This window comes from Rhynchophorus ferrugineus, unplaced genomic scaffold (assembly GCF_030347505.1).
Source record: "Rhynchophorus ferrugineus isolate W39M unplaced genomic scaffold, kcgeb_rfMv2 rfM1, whole genome shotgun sequence".
NCBI classification, from domain to species: domain Eukaryota; kingdom Metazoa; phylum Arthropoda; class Insecta; order Coleoptera; family Curculionidae; genus Rhynchophorus; species Rhynchophorus ferrugineus.
In genome coordinates this window covers 51380972-51395809 of record NW_027472580.1, presented here as the reverse complement: position 1 = coordinate 51395809, position 14838 = coordinate 51380972, and the positions used below count along the sequence as shown (strand labels likewise).

General features: G+C 30.5%; 1 protein-coding gene across 7 annotated transcripts in view; it reads left to right on the top strand.

Annotated features, from left to right (window-relative positions):
* The window catches only part of LOC143206952 (G protein-activated inward rectifier potassium channel 3), a 62479-nt gene extending 55616 nt beyond the window's left edge, over window positions 1–6863 (top strand). For 6 of the 7 annotated variants that reach the window (XM_076419832.1, XM_076419831.1, XM_076419830.1 and 3 more), the window contains 4 exons: window positions 2424–2621; window positions 2677–2851; window positions 4932–5150; window positions 6636–6863. In XM_076419832.1, the coding sequence (XP_076275947.1) occupies window positions 2424–2621; window positions 2677–2851; window positions 4932–5150; window positions 6636–6787 (744 nt within the window). In that variant the 3' untranslated portion in view covers window positions 6788–6863. The remainder of the gene's footprint in view (window positions 1–2423; window positions 2622–2676; window positions 2852–4931; window positions 5151–6635) is intronic. The other variant, XM_076419833.1, reaches the window with a different exon arrangement.
* The last annotated feature ends 7975 nt before the right edge of the window (window positions 6864–14838 follow it).

Here is a 14838-nt window from a genome sequence, read left to right as displayed (position 1 = left end):
ATCCTAATTGTGTAGCGTTACATCTTGAATTATAATACATGTGCCATCCATAAACATAGCATGATATAGATATTTTATAATCCATATAAAAGCATTTTAGAGCATATACAAAGCTTTCTAATTCTAATAATTGCTTCGAATAACTACGTAAGATCGCCAATCGAACGTCAGCCTTTCATTTGAATAAGTTGAAAATAATCACAAACCTTAGTAATACTATGAAAATTCACTTAAAATTTTTGGGACCTAGAATTAGTTCTAATTAAGTTGCGAGGAGTGATATACATAATTATGTTATGCATATATTATTTAAAATTTAATATAACATTTTCACTAAAGTTTAAACAGCTTTTTTAATAGTGACAAAAATGTTAATATTTAGCTAGTTATAATGAGTTTGCAGGGCTTAAATTTCTAGATGAAATTCAATTATTGCTTAAAAACTTAAAAAATAATATTATCGATTGACAATATTTTAAATAATTTCTTTTACAATTTTTTTAGTAAAAAGAGTAACATAAAATATGATTGTCGTTGTCGTTAAACCTCAAAATGTGTACCTGAATAAATGTTGAATATTTATTCCTGAATGTATTTATGTCTTAATCAGTGACATAACTTTGATAATATTATGCGGCGAATTGGATTTGTAAATAATGACACATTTTTTTGTTTGTCAAGCTAAAAAGATATTAATGTACCGGTAGTTATACTTCAATTGGTTACACTACTTTATTCTGAATAGTAAAATTAAAATTTTTTAATAGGTTATAAATGTAATTTCTTTTTTTGCTACTGTATTTTGAGGATGTTACACAATTTATGAATTTAGAGTTTATGTGAAAAAAACTTGTTATGCTAAAATGTCAAAAAATGCAATCTAATCCATAAATTATATTTCATCGCAGGGGATAGACACCATGCAAATTGGCATGTTAGCGACACTCCTTCCGTGTAAATAACACTACGCGTACGTATTGTTTAGTTTACCTGCCAAATATTGTAGGTTATGTTTAGCATTTCACGAGTGAGAGTATCCATACACAAAATAGGGTAAAACATGATCAGTGAAGAGAATAGTAGGTGAAACCCAAAGTTAATTGACAGAGACTGACGGGCATTAAAAATAATTGTGGATAAAGTAATAACTTATATAGCACTAGTTTCAATAAAAATAGTACATCAGCAGCTCCGCAATGCTAACATTCATAGAAGGGCTACGATTGCAAAACTCTTTGTAAGCTTTGTAACCCTTAAACTGCGAAATAAGTGGTGCAACTATGATAAAACCTGGACATTTAATGATTGGAAGAATGTGTTTTGGTTCGATGAATCACCATTCACATTGTTTTCTAAAAATGGCTTGGGTGAAGTATGAACAACCCCAAAAGAAACCTACAACTCAGACTGCCAGCTTCTTACAGTCAAGTATGATGGTGATTCCGTTATAATTTGGGCGGCAATATCGTGGTGTTCAGCTGCCCTTCTCATTCACATCGTCGACAAGATTACAGCGAATTGATATCTCGACGTCCTCAATGATGAAGTTATTACTATGACTAGCATATAACTAGCAAATATTGATGTATTCGAAGACGGCAAGATGATAATGAACCCATATATGCAGCCAAAAATATTCAGTCTTGGTTTGAGAATTATCAGAATATTATCAAACAAATTCCATTGAACCATTATGTTGAGTTTTAGAGCAGAGAGACAATTAACAGATGTTTTAGTACAAGAATGGAACAGCAATTAATTGGAAACTATTCACACTTCTAGACAATCTTCCGCGAAGAATTGCAGTTGTTTCATAAATGAGTACTAGCTCAATATCTTATTATTAAACATATTATAGCTTGTTATACATAGTATCTATATAAAATATAAAATATAATCTATATAAAAGTATGTCTGATGTTTATATAATTTTGTTCATACCCTGTAACAAAAGGGACCAGAATAAGTTTTGCTACAATAATGTTGTAAAAGCGACCGTAGAAGAAAAAACTAGCTATACATTTTGATTTTTCTATTGTCAACAGGAGACCTAGAATGTCGGTTATTTAATTAATCCACTCCATGTTTACATTTTTTTACAGATACTGCAAATAAAAACTGCATAATAAGAGAGCGTATTTTATTTTGTTGGTTTTGTTCGATTTTGAATCAAATTATTGCAAATACTCAAGTGGAACTGAGTGATATTTTTTCCTCTCTGAGAAGATATTTTTTCTATGGTGATCTATGATATACGTAAATTTGAAAAATGTGCTTGAAGTTTTAAAACTTAGTCTCTTCTTTCCTTACCCTATAATTTTCTAGTCGGTTTGCTTAGCGACGCTATTTAGACTTACTTATAATATTTAATTTACTTATTCAAAATAAACAAAGTAATCTTATACGTTTTTGCAATATTACAGGTTGGAATCGTTTTCGCTAAAATGACTCGACCAAAGCTACGAACTCAAACATTGCAATTCTCCAGAAATGCTGTTATATGTCAACGGGATGGTCAGTTGTGTCTCATATTTCGTGTAGGAGATATGAGAAAGAGTCACATCATCGGAGCAAGTATTCGAGCACAACTCATTCGGAATAAGAAAACCAAGGAAGGAGAGGTATAATGGTATCATCACATAAGTTTCGTAATTTTAGTAGAAAATTATGTCGTAGATTTTAAGCAACTTCCAAACCGAGTTATTGGTGAATGCTGATGGTTGCGATGGGAATTTGTTTTTTATTTGGCCGATGACAATAGTTCATAAGATTGACGAGGAATCTCCGTTCTATCGTCTGTCGGCTAGCGATTTATTGCAGGAGAAGTTTGAAATTGTTGTTATCCTAGAAGGTTAGTTATATGATTAGGTTATGTGGTTAGTATATCGGGATTATGTTAAAATAATATTTGGAAAATGACTTTCATGGTTTAGTTCATACAGTCCATTTGCATTTGAAGTAAAAATAGCTTCTATTATCTATGGTCTGATTAGTATTAAAAACACAAGATAGTACGGTAAAAAGCTTGGGGAAAAATAAGTAATAAAGTATTTTAAAACTGAAACTTATCATCTTGGTAAAGTAGGCTTTTTCTCAACTACTCCTAAGTTATTAATTAATTAATCGGGGATAATTAATAACCAAGATTTATATCTTGAAGTTTACTTTAAGCAGTAGATTCAATCACTCAAATATTGAGCAAACATTATGAGTAATTCACAAGTTGAATTCAGAAGATTTTGCTTGTGAACTGCTGTTTTAACAGTACCTTAGAAATTCAGATCATGATTGAAAACGTAATAATTGTGTTAAATGTTCCAAAACAAGTGAAGATTTAATAGTGTTATGGTTGAGCAGATATATCAAATATAAATCAAGAATAGAAATTCACCAAATGGGCTTTATTAACTTTAGGTCTTTAATTTTAGATCTGTCTTTTTCTTAGGAGAAATTTGTTGTTTGTAATTCAAGAGAAGCTTAAGGATTGAACTTCCTGTTCGACTTCTAACCACGTTTTAACTGTCTCCTCTTTAATGCATAAAAAATCTATTATCCATAGTCAATGAAGTTTTATCGAAATTACTAGCCATAAAAAACCTGTTTTTCTTAATATTTGCCTTTATTTGGAACTTTAAAATAAGAGGGTATTCTAATCTAGAGTCATGAAGTTTAGGTAAGATATAAAATTTACTTACTGTTGTTTTTATTTACTTTTCTTTTTTCTACTTGATATTTGTTAATATTTAAAGAACACATAAAAGAAAAAAGTTAAAAAATTAAGTCCACAAAGTTGCAACGTGATGAAGTGAAAAGTGAAGTGTTTTAAAAAAATGGCGCGCCCTCGTTGGCATTCCAACCTTTCTAGTAATTTGAAAAAAGATAAGAAAATGTTTAATCCAGAGTAGTGCTGCTATCGTGCATAGTACAAAAGGTCATATAAAATTTTTTAGCCAAAGGCTTTTTAAATAGAAAAAACCAAACTTCTGTTATAGTTTTATATTGAACGAGTGAAGAGTATATAGAGAAGGTTTACACCAAATTTCAAATAAATGGGGTCAGTAAAACTCCGAGTAAAACGCCGAGAAAAATCCATTTTTAGATATCTGCGTCACTAAAATAGCTGTATCTTCGAAAATAATTTAAATAGTGAAATGTCCTCTTGTCATACAATTAAAAGAACATGTTGAACTTTATAAATTAAATCAACAAAACATAATGAATTAATTGAAAATCCACGTGATTATATTTATATTTTATGATCTTTTAAAAGTATTTTTGAATAATTTTACTTATTGGTTTATTAGTTATTGTTGGTTTTTACTTAAAGTTTCGGAAAATAATTGAGTCAGTTTTGAAAAAGTGGATCAAACTGAGATTTACCAAGTAACAAACTGACAAAGGACAATATTTTTGTTTCATGAGATGATTACTGAATAGAAATTACTCCCCAAAATTATTAAAATTTGAATTACTCGAATATGAATGTATAACAATTATAGTCACGTCAATCTCTTCGATTTTTAGTCGGTAATCTACTGCGTAACTTGGGCTCTGATCGCTATCCTTGGTATTAAGTCTATCTAATGATACGTTACCATCTTAGATACCATCTTAAAAAGTATCCGGTCTTACCAAGTCTGACGTGATTGGGATGTTTGCTAGAGCCTAGGAACATACATTTACAATCACAAATATAAAGTTTATTCATGCCCTGCGGGATTCAAACCCGCGATTATTACAACAGTAAAAGGATAGATTTGTTGCCGTAATATTTGCTCTACGAAGCCGACAATTACTTGAACAGAAAAAAAGTATAATATTATATATTAAATGTAAAAATGGTTTGTTTTTTCATGCATCTAATTATAGCTACCAAATGTCATCATGTTATTCACAAATAAGCGCTTATATCTTATTTTTATATTTTTCAGGAACTATTGAAAGCACTGGTCAAACAACTCAGGCCCGATCCAGTTTTCTGGCTAGCGAGGTCCTGTGGGGTCATCGATTCGAACCCGTCGTTTCTTACAACAAGGATCGTCAGGGATATGAGGTCAACTATTCAAAATTTGATAACACAGTGGCGGTGGACACGCCTTTATGTTCGGGAGAGGAATTGGCAGAGTTTTATCGGGTTAAGGATTTGCCAGGTACTACGCCGTGAACTTTCGTTACATGCTCGTGCTATTTTAATGGCATAATGTCGGGAAAACGACTCTCGTGCTCGCTTAAGTTCCAATTATACAATCGGCATTTTGAATGGGTTAAATGCTTTGTTGTATTACCGGTGCGTGATTAAATAATTGAGCATGTGCCGGTATTGTTAGAAAGGAAAAAAATGTTCTCTTCCGATTGCGTGGATTATAATTCACTTATTGACGGATACAACAAATTGACTTTAATATTACCGGTTTAAATATATTTGAAAATTAAAAGAAAGTGAAAATATATTTGTTTACATTTTTGTAAACTGCATTGTTTTACTCAGGATTTGGGATATATTAGTTATTTTCGTCAGGCTTTAATAAAATTATATACTATGAGGTAAATAATACAATTATGAAACAATACAGCACATTTAATATTGATCAAGCCAATCTGCTTTTGAAAAGAAATAGAGGGAAATGGTGAGCATACGTGTAGTGGTCAAATACGATACATTTAGAAAAACAGGCAATAAAGTGTGATATATTGAAGGAAACATGGCATAAAACAGATGAAACAGATTGAGAAATTGACAGGGCAAAAATATTCTAGGTTGACAGACGTAAGGGATAAGGTATTTGGAATTGGAATAATTAAATATTGATGAAACAATGTAAGGAAAATAGAATTAGAGAAAGTTAATATAATAAAGCAAACGGAATAAAGTCTGATGTTGAAGGACGATGTCAAAAAATAGAATAGGAAATGGATAGAGGTCGATTCACTCCAAAGCATCTAGAAATCCCTTCATGGCATTTTAAGCAATCATTTATTCATTCAGTGGCCAGCGAATAAATGTTATGACCATAAATGAATCTTACGCGTAGATTCTTGATAATAATTAATTTTCTTTTGATATTTTTTTATATATTCCTTCACGTATTCATATATAGTACTATATTACACATAGTATAAATATTTTAAATGCATTCACATATCAGTATACTAATTATAGCGAGATAATATTTTTATTCGGCTGAATTTTTCATTTTGTTAATTTTTAAATTTCACATTTTGACGATTTTAACCAGTAAATTTTAAAAATTATAGAGGAAAATTACGGCAGTTCCTGCAAACTTTATTTTGAATATATTGTAATATGTCGTTTGAATTCAGCAAGAAGATACTTTCTAAAAAGTAATGCATAATGAAAGTCAATGGCGTCATATAGACTGCCGTACAAATAGGTTACACTTTAACATATCTAAACACTATTTTGTGCTAAATAAATAATCTTACATTTAAAATTTTTAACATAAAAAATATTTTGTTTTTTAGTCACTTCTTCGTTTAAACCCTACTATTAGAACCTATTAACATTGAACTCTATTAATTATGGATATCATTGATCTTTTGGAGTAGACATGACTTTTAATTATATCTCTAAAGAAATAATAATATCATATAAACTGTAGTTTTTTAATTTCTAGATGCAGAAACAGCACTTATAATGCAGAATCCGCAGGAATTTCAGCTGAGAGCTCCGCCTAAGCCAATACCAAAAACAGGAGTGTTTGGTCCTAGAACTACTCCCGAAGTGAACACCGACGAAACCAGGCCGTTCCCCACTGATTATCTGTGAACTGTGTATTTATATAATTATTACCAGGGACAAGACGTTATGCAAAAAATAAAAATTTGCTTGTGATTATTTTAAATTTCACTTTATTTTTTTGTTTTCAACTCAATAACTATATATAACTCGATAATATTTTGCGCAAGAAGTTAACATATAATCTCTATTCTAACACAGCAATAACAAATATATTTGGCAGGACTAGCAATTAAATGATTTGTTACTACTAATCCAGGAGTTACAATGGCTTTAGCGAAATATATTTGTTATTGTAGAAACATTGGATAAAATATCCTTTAACCTTAACTAAACATTATTCACGTTTAATATTTATATAAGGAATTTACGAGTGATTAATCCATTCATATTAGGGGTTTCACTTGATAATGAGAGATGATGGTAATAAGATAAGTTCGGATTTTCACATTCTAGAAGTTGGCTGAAAAGTCCCATAAAATCGGTTATCTTCAAATATCTTACTTCCTATGGACTTGCATACTTTTGTCTCAATAATTATTTCATACATTCATTTACAGCATAATGAAAGTTCGCCCATTGGTTGTGATAAATAATACGACGTATAATTTATCTTATAATTACACTTGTTTAATTATATTATGACTAATATAATCGGGTTTATTTGTCGGGTCTTCGGATAATAGTAAACACATAAAAGCAATAGAGTAGCTAAGAAGAACTGCTGCTCTTTGAAAATTATATTTAGTTTTTTTTCGAATAATGTGATGGTACTGATGATTAGTCAAGGCAATTTTCTGTTGAATCGGTGAAATAAAAACATATCAATATTCTAGTTGAAAAATTAGAAACTGTTAATATCATTACAGAACAAGTCACGGATGACGCAGATATTTTTATCATAGAAAAAGCTATCGAATAATCAAAAATCGAAGAACGTCAAAGGATTGCAACACTGGAAGAAGAAATTTAAAAAAAAATTGACAACGAAAGTGTTAAAACTCAAGTGCATTCCTCCTATAGGTTTAATAAATTACCTCGTTCTAAAAATTCTATTGTATTCTTGCACGCATTTAATTGCTGTGACACGACTTCTGCCTTGTTTTGAAATCTTTCATTACAATTACTTCCAATTACTTTCCAATTTAGATAACAAAGAGCCAAAATAGCTTTGTACATATATTATATGAAAATGGAATACGTATCTTGCTGGCAATATATAAAATTCCGAAGTCCCAGGATAGGATCGATCACCTTCGTTACATACAATTCATTAAATCAACAAAGCTCAATAAATCTGCGCAGTTATTCGGTGTTCCACCAATGAGTGCAGCGGCTCAACAGCATATCAGCCGTATATATTATTAAATTTAAACTTGACAAGGAAATTATTTAGAACCCCAAGAATCGGGTTGGGTAGTACGAAGTGAATTCCTGGAACAGATTATGACTACGTTACCACAAGTTTCAGATGAATTACTATTTTGCAATTGAATAAATGGTTGTGGATTAACCTGTGGGTGCAGAAAATAGGGATTTCAATGTTCGTTCACTTGTGGCGAGTGTAATGCACAAGCTCCGCTCAATGGATCAGCGTATCAGAGCGATCTAAATGGAAATAGTATGTTTGATCCCGAAATTCTTAAGGATCTGGAGACAAATATTTGTAATGACTATGATGATGCTAGAATAGAAAATTTTGAGCAACCAAAAGATGATGAAGAAGAATAAGAAGACGTAGAAGAAGAAGAAAGAAATTAGATTCGTGTTCTTATTATTAAAGCATTGGCCCCTTCCCATATTTGATTTTCTACTAAAATAAATGTATAAAAGAGTATTTTTACAGAAAACTTAAATAAAAATTTACTTACTTATCTTTTCTGTCTACTTAATATGTAATATACTAATATATTTTCTGACGATTTATGGACTTTATATGATGTATTATTTATCGGCACCAACGGGTGACCTTGCGTTATGCCGTAAATAGCTGAGCATTGCGTGCTCTCCGCCTTCTATCCCAAAAACGATTGATATTCTTTTAAACAAAAGTTGTAGAGAATTTCATTTTCTATAATATTTATAATGAATATAAATAGTATAAGATCCATAGGAAGCGAGATATTCCAAAAAAACCCATTTTTTTGATATTTGACCTTTGTCTTACAGCTTATTATCTCTCATTCCGAAGTTGGCTCTTTTTTGGCTTATATGTCTAGACAAGACGTTAAATACATTGATTTTAAAATAGGCAGATGTTCCAGGAAATATAAAAATAATTCTTAAAATAATTTTGAAAAACCATAAAATGTAGTTGTGTGACAAAACAATTTTTACAACTACTACAGACGCAACAATGTGTCTAAAACAATTTAGACGAACATTTGTGAATGGGTAAGGTGATTTGGAAGCAGGTGTTGTGTATAAAACTGAACCAAAGTCAATATGTCGATTTAGACCGCTGTTTGGAGTGGAGGTGAAGCAAGCTATATACGAAGTATTCACGGATCTATTTAATTAAAATGCCCTTTTATGTTATTACGGTTTCACCGTGGTGGTAATGATTTAATTTTCAATCCCTTTGCCTCGTAGATTCGGCTGAATTTGAGCCATGGCTTGGGCTAAGTTGTCATTAAGAACATCAATCGACTGCGGGTTATTGGCATGGGCCTATGATTTCGGAAAACCTTAAAAGATTAAATCAAAAAATTGAATTCAATTTACCCAGATTACATCTTTAAGTAAATTTTGTAAGATGTACATATCGTAGTAGCTGTTAAGTGGAAAAGTTGAGTGTTACAAAGTTGTCATCAAATAATACACTTTTCCTGACGCATTGCCTTTTTCGTATAGATTACTATCGTTATATAAAAGGCAACTGTTCATAATAAGAATCATTTATCTAAACATGGGCCAAAATGGATATTATCCTGTAGACCGGTGAGTTCCCTTTTTAATTACGCAGCATATACGATATGCTGCAATAGCGAAATGATACTGATTTTCTCCGCTTTAGGGATAGTAAACTCGATTCAGATTCTATTCGAGAATCGAGCTTTTTCGTAAAATAATCGATTTTTGGTAATCGACCTTTAATTCCCGAAGTCGATCAACAATCGATTCTTGACATTCGATTTTACGGTTAAGTGTCTAATTTCAAGATCTACATACGGTCACAACAAGCCTTGTGATAAAAAGTCATAGAAATATAGATTTATTTATTGTTTGATATTTATTTATAGTAAATATTATTTCTTGTTAATATATTTATTAAAATGGTACCTAACGCCGTATGGATTTATTTTAAAAATGTAACACAAACAACGGTTTTAATGCCCAGTGTCACCATTGCGGGAAGTAACTGAAACATAATAATAGTACGAGTAGTTAGATCTCAAGAATGTACATAAAATTGAATTAACTGCTACTAATCAAAGTCGTGCTAGAACAATGAGTGAGAAAGACTGTGACGATGAAATAATAATAGTTTCACAACCTAAACACGTAAATATATATATATTTATATTTATAATCTTCTATTTATAAATCTATACCTACTTTTTTCTTGGTCTTTTTCTTTATTTCGATTTGGGTGTCAGTACTTTGTTATATAATTTAATGGTTAATTTTGAACAAATTATTTTTTCTACCATCATTTATTTACAGCCTCGCTTATCAGAAGCTTCTAATCAACTAGTTCCTCTCTGTACTTCATCAAATTAATTTTGAACTTCTGAGAGTGAGACACCAACTTTTCAAGGGCAGGTAGTAATGTAACTTGATTCTCAGGTAAAGTCTAATCGACCTATTAAATTTCCTTATATGTTTATATTTATCTGTATATTTACAGTGGGTAGTCATCGTAATAATGATTTTACAACTGCTCTCATGTATATGACTGCTGTTGATAACCTTCTTGTATGCACTCTGAAAAAAGGCTACAGAATGTCTTCTAAAGGATTACAGCCTCTTTATAAACCTGCTTCATTTAATAAATTTGAATTATTCATTCACAGCATTACGATTTACAAGATAAATTCATTTACTATAAAATTATTAATTAATTAATAAGAATCAATTAAAATCGAAAGAATCGATTCTTTAAGAAAATTTTCCATCCCTACTTCGCGTCTTAAATACACGCTGAAAAATATATCGATGACTAATACCTCTCTTGTACGAAACTGTACGTCTAACCGTTCCATATGTTTTAAGGCCGTATCATATGGTAATATATAGAGTGTTAACTTAATACAAATAATTTCAGAATTATTTTTCTTGGTCTCAGTCGGATGGCGTTGAGAACGTCATTTCGCTGAACTTCATTGGTTAGTTTAAATTACTATTACAGGCACCTGCAAAGAACATATTTTATTAGGAGAGCATTCTACTGACCAATTAAATTTCAAATAAAACCAAAATTTAATTTTTCGAAACCATTTACTAGTATTAAATTCTATACAAACACAAATATTATAAAATATCAAAAAGATAACGTACATAAATAAAATATAATGAAATATAAATACATAAATAAAAACTTATTAAATGTGGATATGAAAATTATTGCAATCTAATTGAAAACATATCTCGTGGCAAATATAATCAACATTGTCTATAGCGTTTGTCTTTTTCCCTTTTTCATATTTCTTTAGTGCTATCAATTCAAATAAGATGTATTAACGTTTCTATCTTTTTGTTCTATACTAAAAGCAGGGTAACACAGTTGAAAGTCTGTGTTTGTTAATATTTTACTTACATATTCAACACAAAAATGTATTGAGGCAAGTTATAATTATTATTACAACGTTACTGTGAAAATTATGGATATATATAAAACATACCAAAAAGTAATGCTTTAAAGAACAGCAAATAAAGAACAAAAAATGAAATGTTTGATATATATAATAATTGCTGCTGTTGTTTTGTTATGGTAAAATCGAGGAGTTAAAAAGACAGCTTAAGTATATATTAACAATATAATAAAACAAGCATGATAATTTATTGGCTGGAAAAGCTCACCTTGTTGATCTACAAATGGTAATATATTATTTTGTATTAATGTATTTTAATAACAGTATAGTTGAAAAGGTCGAGATTACCTTTAAGGAGCCTTAAGCCAAAATATTAATTATAAGTATCTTAACGAATACACATTTGTTTCAAGTAAATCAACCCCTACAAAATAATTAAGATTTAAATTGATGGCACCTTCTAAACAATGTTTTAAAGGATAACAAACATTTTTCATGGAATGTCATCACAATATAATGTTACCACTGTCTCATTTGGGCACAATTTGGTTTTAAAGTGTTTATTTTCAGGTAATATTTTCATTATATCTTGAGTTGTATTCCTGTACATAATAATTTATATGAACATAAATGCTTTAACTATATAAATAATTATATACGTACCAGATAAAAGCAATGCTAAGTCACACACACACACACATCCTTAATCTAGCAAACTTGGGTTGTTTTGGATACACAACACTTTTGAGAATGAAGATACATTATAATAAAATAATAGTGATTATATTTAAAACACAAAAATTCTGATCTTACTTTATGTCAGACACACAAAAATGGCGCCATAAACAAACAGAAATAAACAATCGGGTTATAGAAATGAGCCAATCAAATGCTTTTGTAGGCCAATTCAAATCTAAGTGGTCTAAGAACCAGCATCAGTCGGACAATGTCCTCGGTTTCACCTATAAAACCTCTATCTATACTCTATGGCCCGTATTCATATGACCTAGGCGTACACTCTATTGTTTACGTTTGACGTATATATACCAGTTTGGCATATATACGCCCCACTCGGTTAACAGGTTAAGAAGCTTTTTCTTTCAAAATTGGTGTTCTTACAATTTTTCATTTTGGTAATAAACTTTCATTATTTGGATTTAAGATATATTTTTGTGTCGATAATAAAAATTGATAAAAAGAGTGTCGGGTAGAATCACGGTTTGATCCATCTTCTGATTATTCATCTACAACAATAACAGTCCTTTCAAAAATTATCATAAAATATCGGACCCCTTCTCTGTATAATGATAAAATTAATTGACCACAATTTAGAGAAAAGCTAGACATAATCATTTCTTTAAACTTACCTTTAAAAACCGAATACAATATATACATTTCTGTAAAAAAATTGAGGAGAAAATGAAGCTACGAAAGGATTGGCAACAAAGTAATTAAAGAGCTTAGAAATTGGCCTATAACTACCAAAATAAGGAATAAAATAAGAATATTTAGATAAAATGTGACAGCAACTGAAACAACAGATTATTCGTTATGGCAAGTAAGCCCTTCCCATCTGAACTATCTAAAGAGGAATAAAATGAAATTATCAACTTCATTTATCGCACACATATCTCAACCAAACCAAACAAATAATAAACAGAGAGATTAACTGTGCAAAAGTTCCTGGATATGATCTAATAACCGGAATATTTTTGGAAGATCCATCAGAGAAGGGTGTAAATTTAATAACATTCATATTCAACAGAATATTAGGAATTAATTATTTTCATAATATTTGGAAAGTTTTAACATTGTTTTACAATTATTCATAAACAGGAAAAAAACAGAAGGTCTCAGGCCGATATGAGTGAGAAGAAGATTCTTAGGCCGATATGAGTTTATTACCGATAATGTCCTCCTTTTGATAAATTATACATAAACAGGCTTAATAATATAATAAATCAATTACATGTTACTCTAGAATATCAATTTGAGTTCAGTAATAAGTACGGAACTATAAAACAAGCCCATAGACTGGCAAATAAAATAGATCTAGACTTAAACGCTAAAAGATGTAGTTCGGCTGCTTTCCTGGGTTTATCTGAGGACTTTGACAAAATATGGCATTCAGGTTAAATTAAATAAACTTCTTCCTCATTATAGATGGAAATGTTACCATAAAATAAGACGATAAACACTCTGAATTACATCCAATATATTCAGGAGTTCCATAAAGTAGTATACTACCGACCACAAAAAATCATTACTGTGGCAACATATCCAAAATAATAAGCCTTCTGCATCACGAAAAGACCCATTAACAGCATTAAATAGATTCCAAACGCACCTGAATAAAATATATGAAGCAAACGAAATAAAATGTAACCATGTAACTTTTACCCTGCGTAGAAGAACATGTCCACCAGTGAAGAGTCAATAATCATCACCGATCGCAGGCGGAGACTGTTCAATATACTGAAATGTATCTGGACCGACGCCTAATTTTGAAGGTGCTAAGTCTAAAGAATATTCAATGATGGCACAATAAACATTTGGGAAGTGTAAGAATAGTATTATTAAAATTAAGTCTGCCATATTAGCTAAGACAAGACGAAATTTTATAATAATTTTAAGATAAAGATGCAAACGATAATTTAACATATATTTTATTCAAAATAACAGCGAACTCACGTCATTACGATATTTTATAATTTTTCTTACTGTAATTTGTAAATTTGTCTGAAATTAAACAATATTTTCCTTCTCATTTTATTCTTATTCTTTACTTTTCGTTAACGTGTAATCGAATTAGCCTACAAAATTGCCCTGTTAAATCTCTGCAAAATTATTTAAAATATTAGTGATAATAATTGTAGGTTTAAGTCGGCAAATATTGTTTTGACATTTAGCTAGTTTTAACAAATTTTAAATTATTGGTTATTATTACAAAGAGTTAGAAAAAGATTGATAAAAGAAAAAGAAGAATATGCAGCTCTTCGGGGGATGTAGAACTTCTCTTCATACACTGTTGGAAACATATGATTTAAGTGATGTCAGGATAAACCAGAACTTTCAGACGTTGCTTTTAAAATAAGATAAGCCGTTTTGGTTAGCACAGTTGTAAAGGCGACAGGACGATACACCTACTGTTGCGATAATGGCAGGTTCTAATCCTGCTGGGGCATGGTCGTAAATTTATATTTGTGATTGTCTTAAGCAAGAGTGTAAAATCCGACAGGGAAAATGATCCCAGTCACGCCAGTAACCAGGCTGGATAAGACCGGATGTCTCCTGAGATGATTTCTAAGTTGTTCACTCACCATTCGA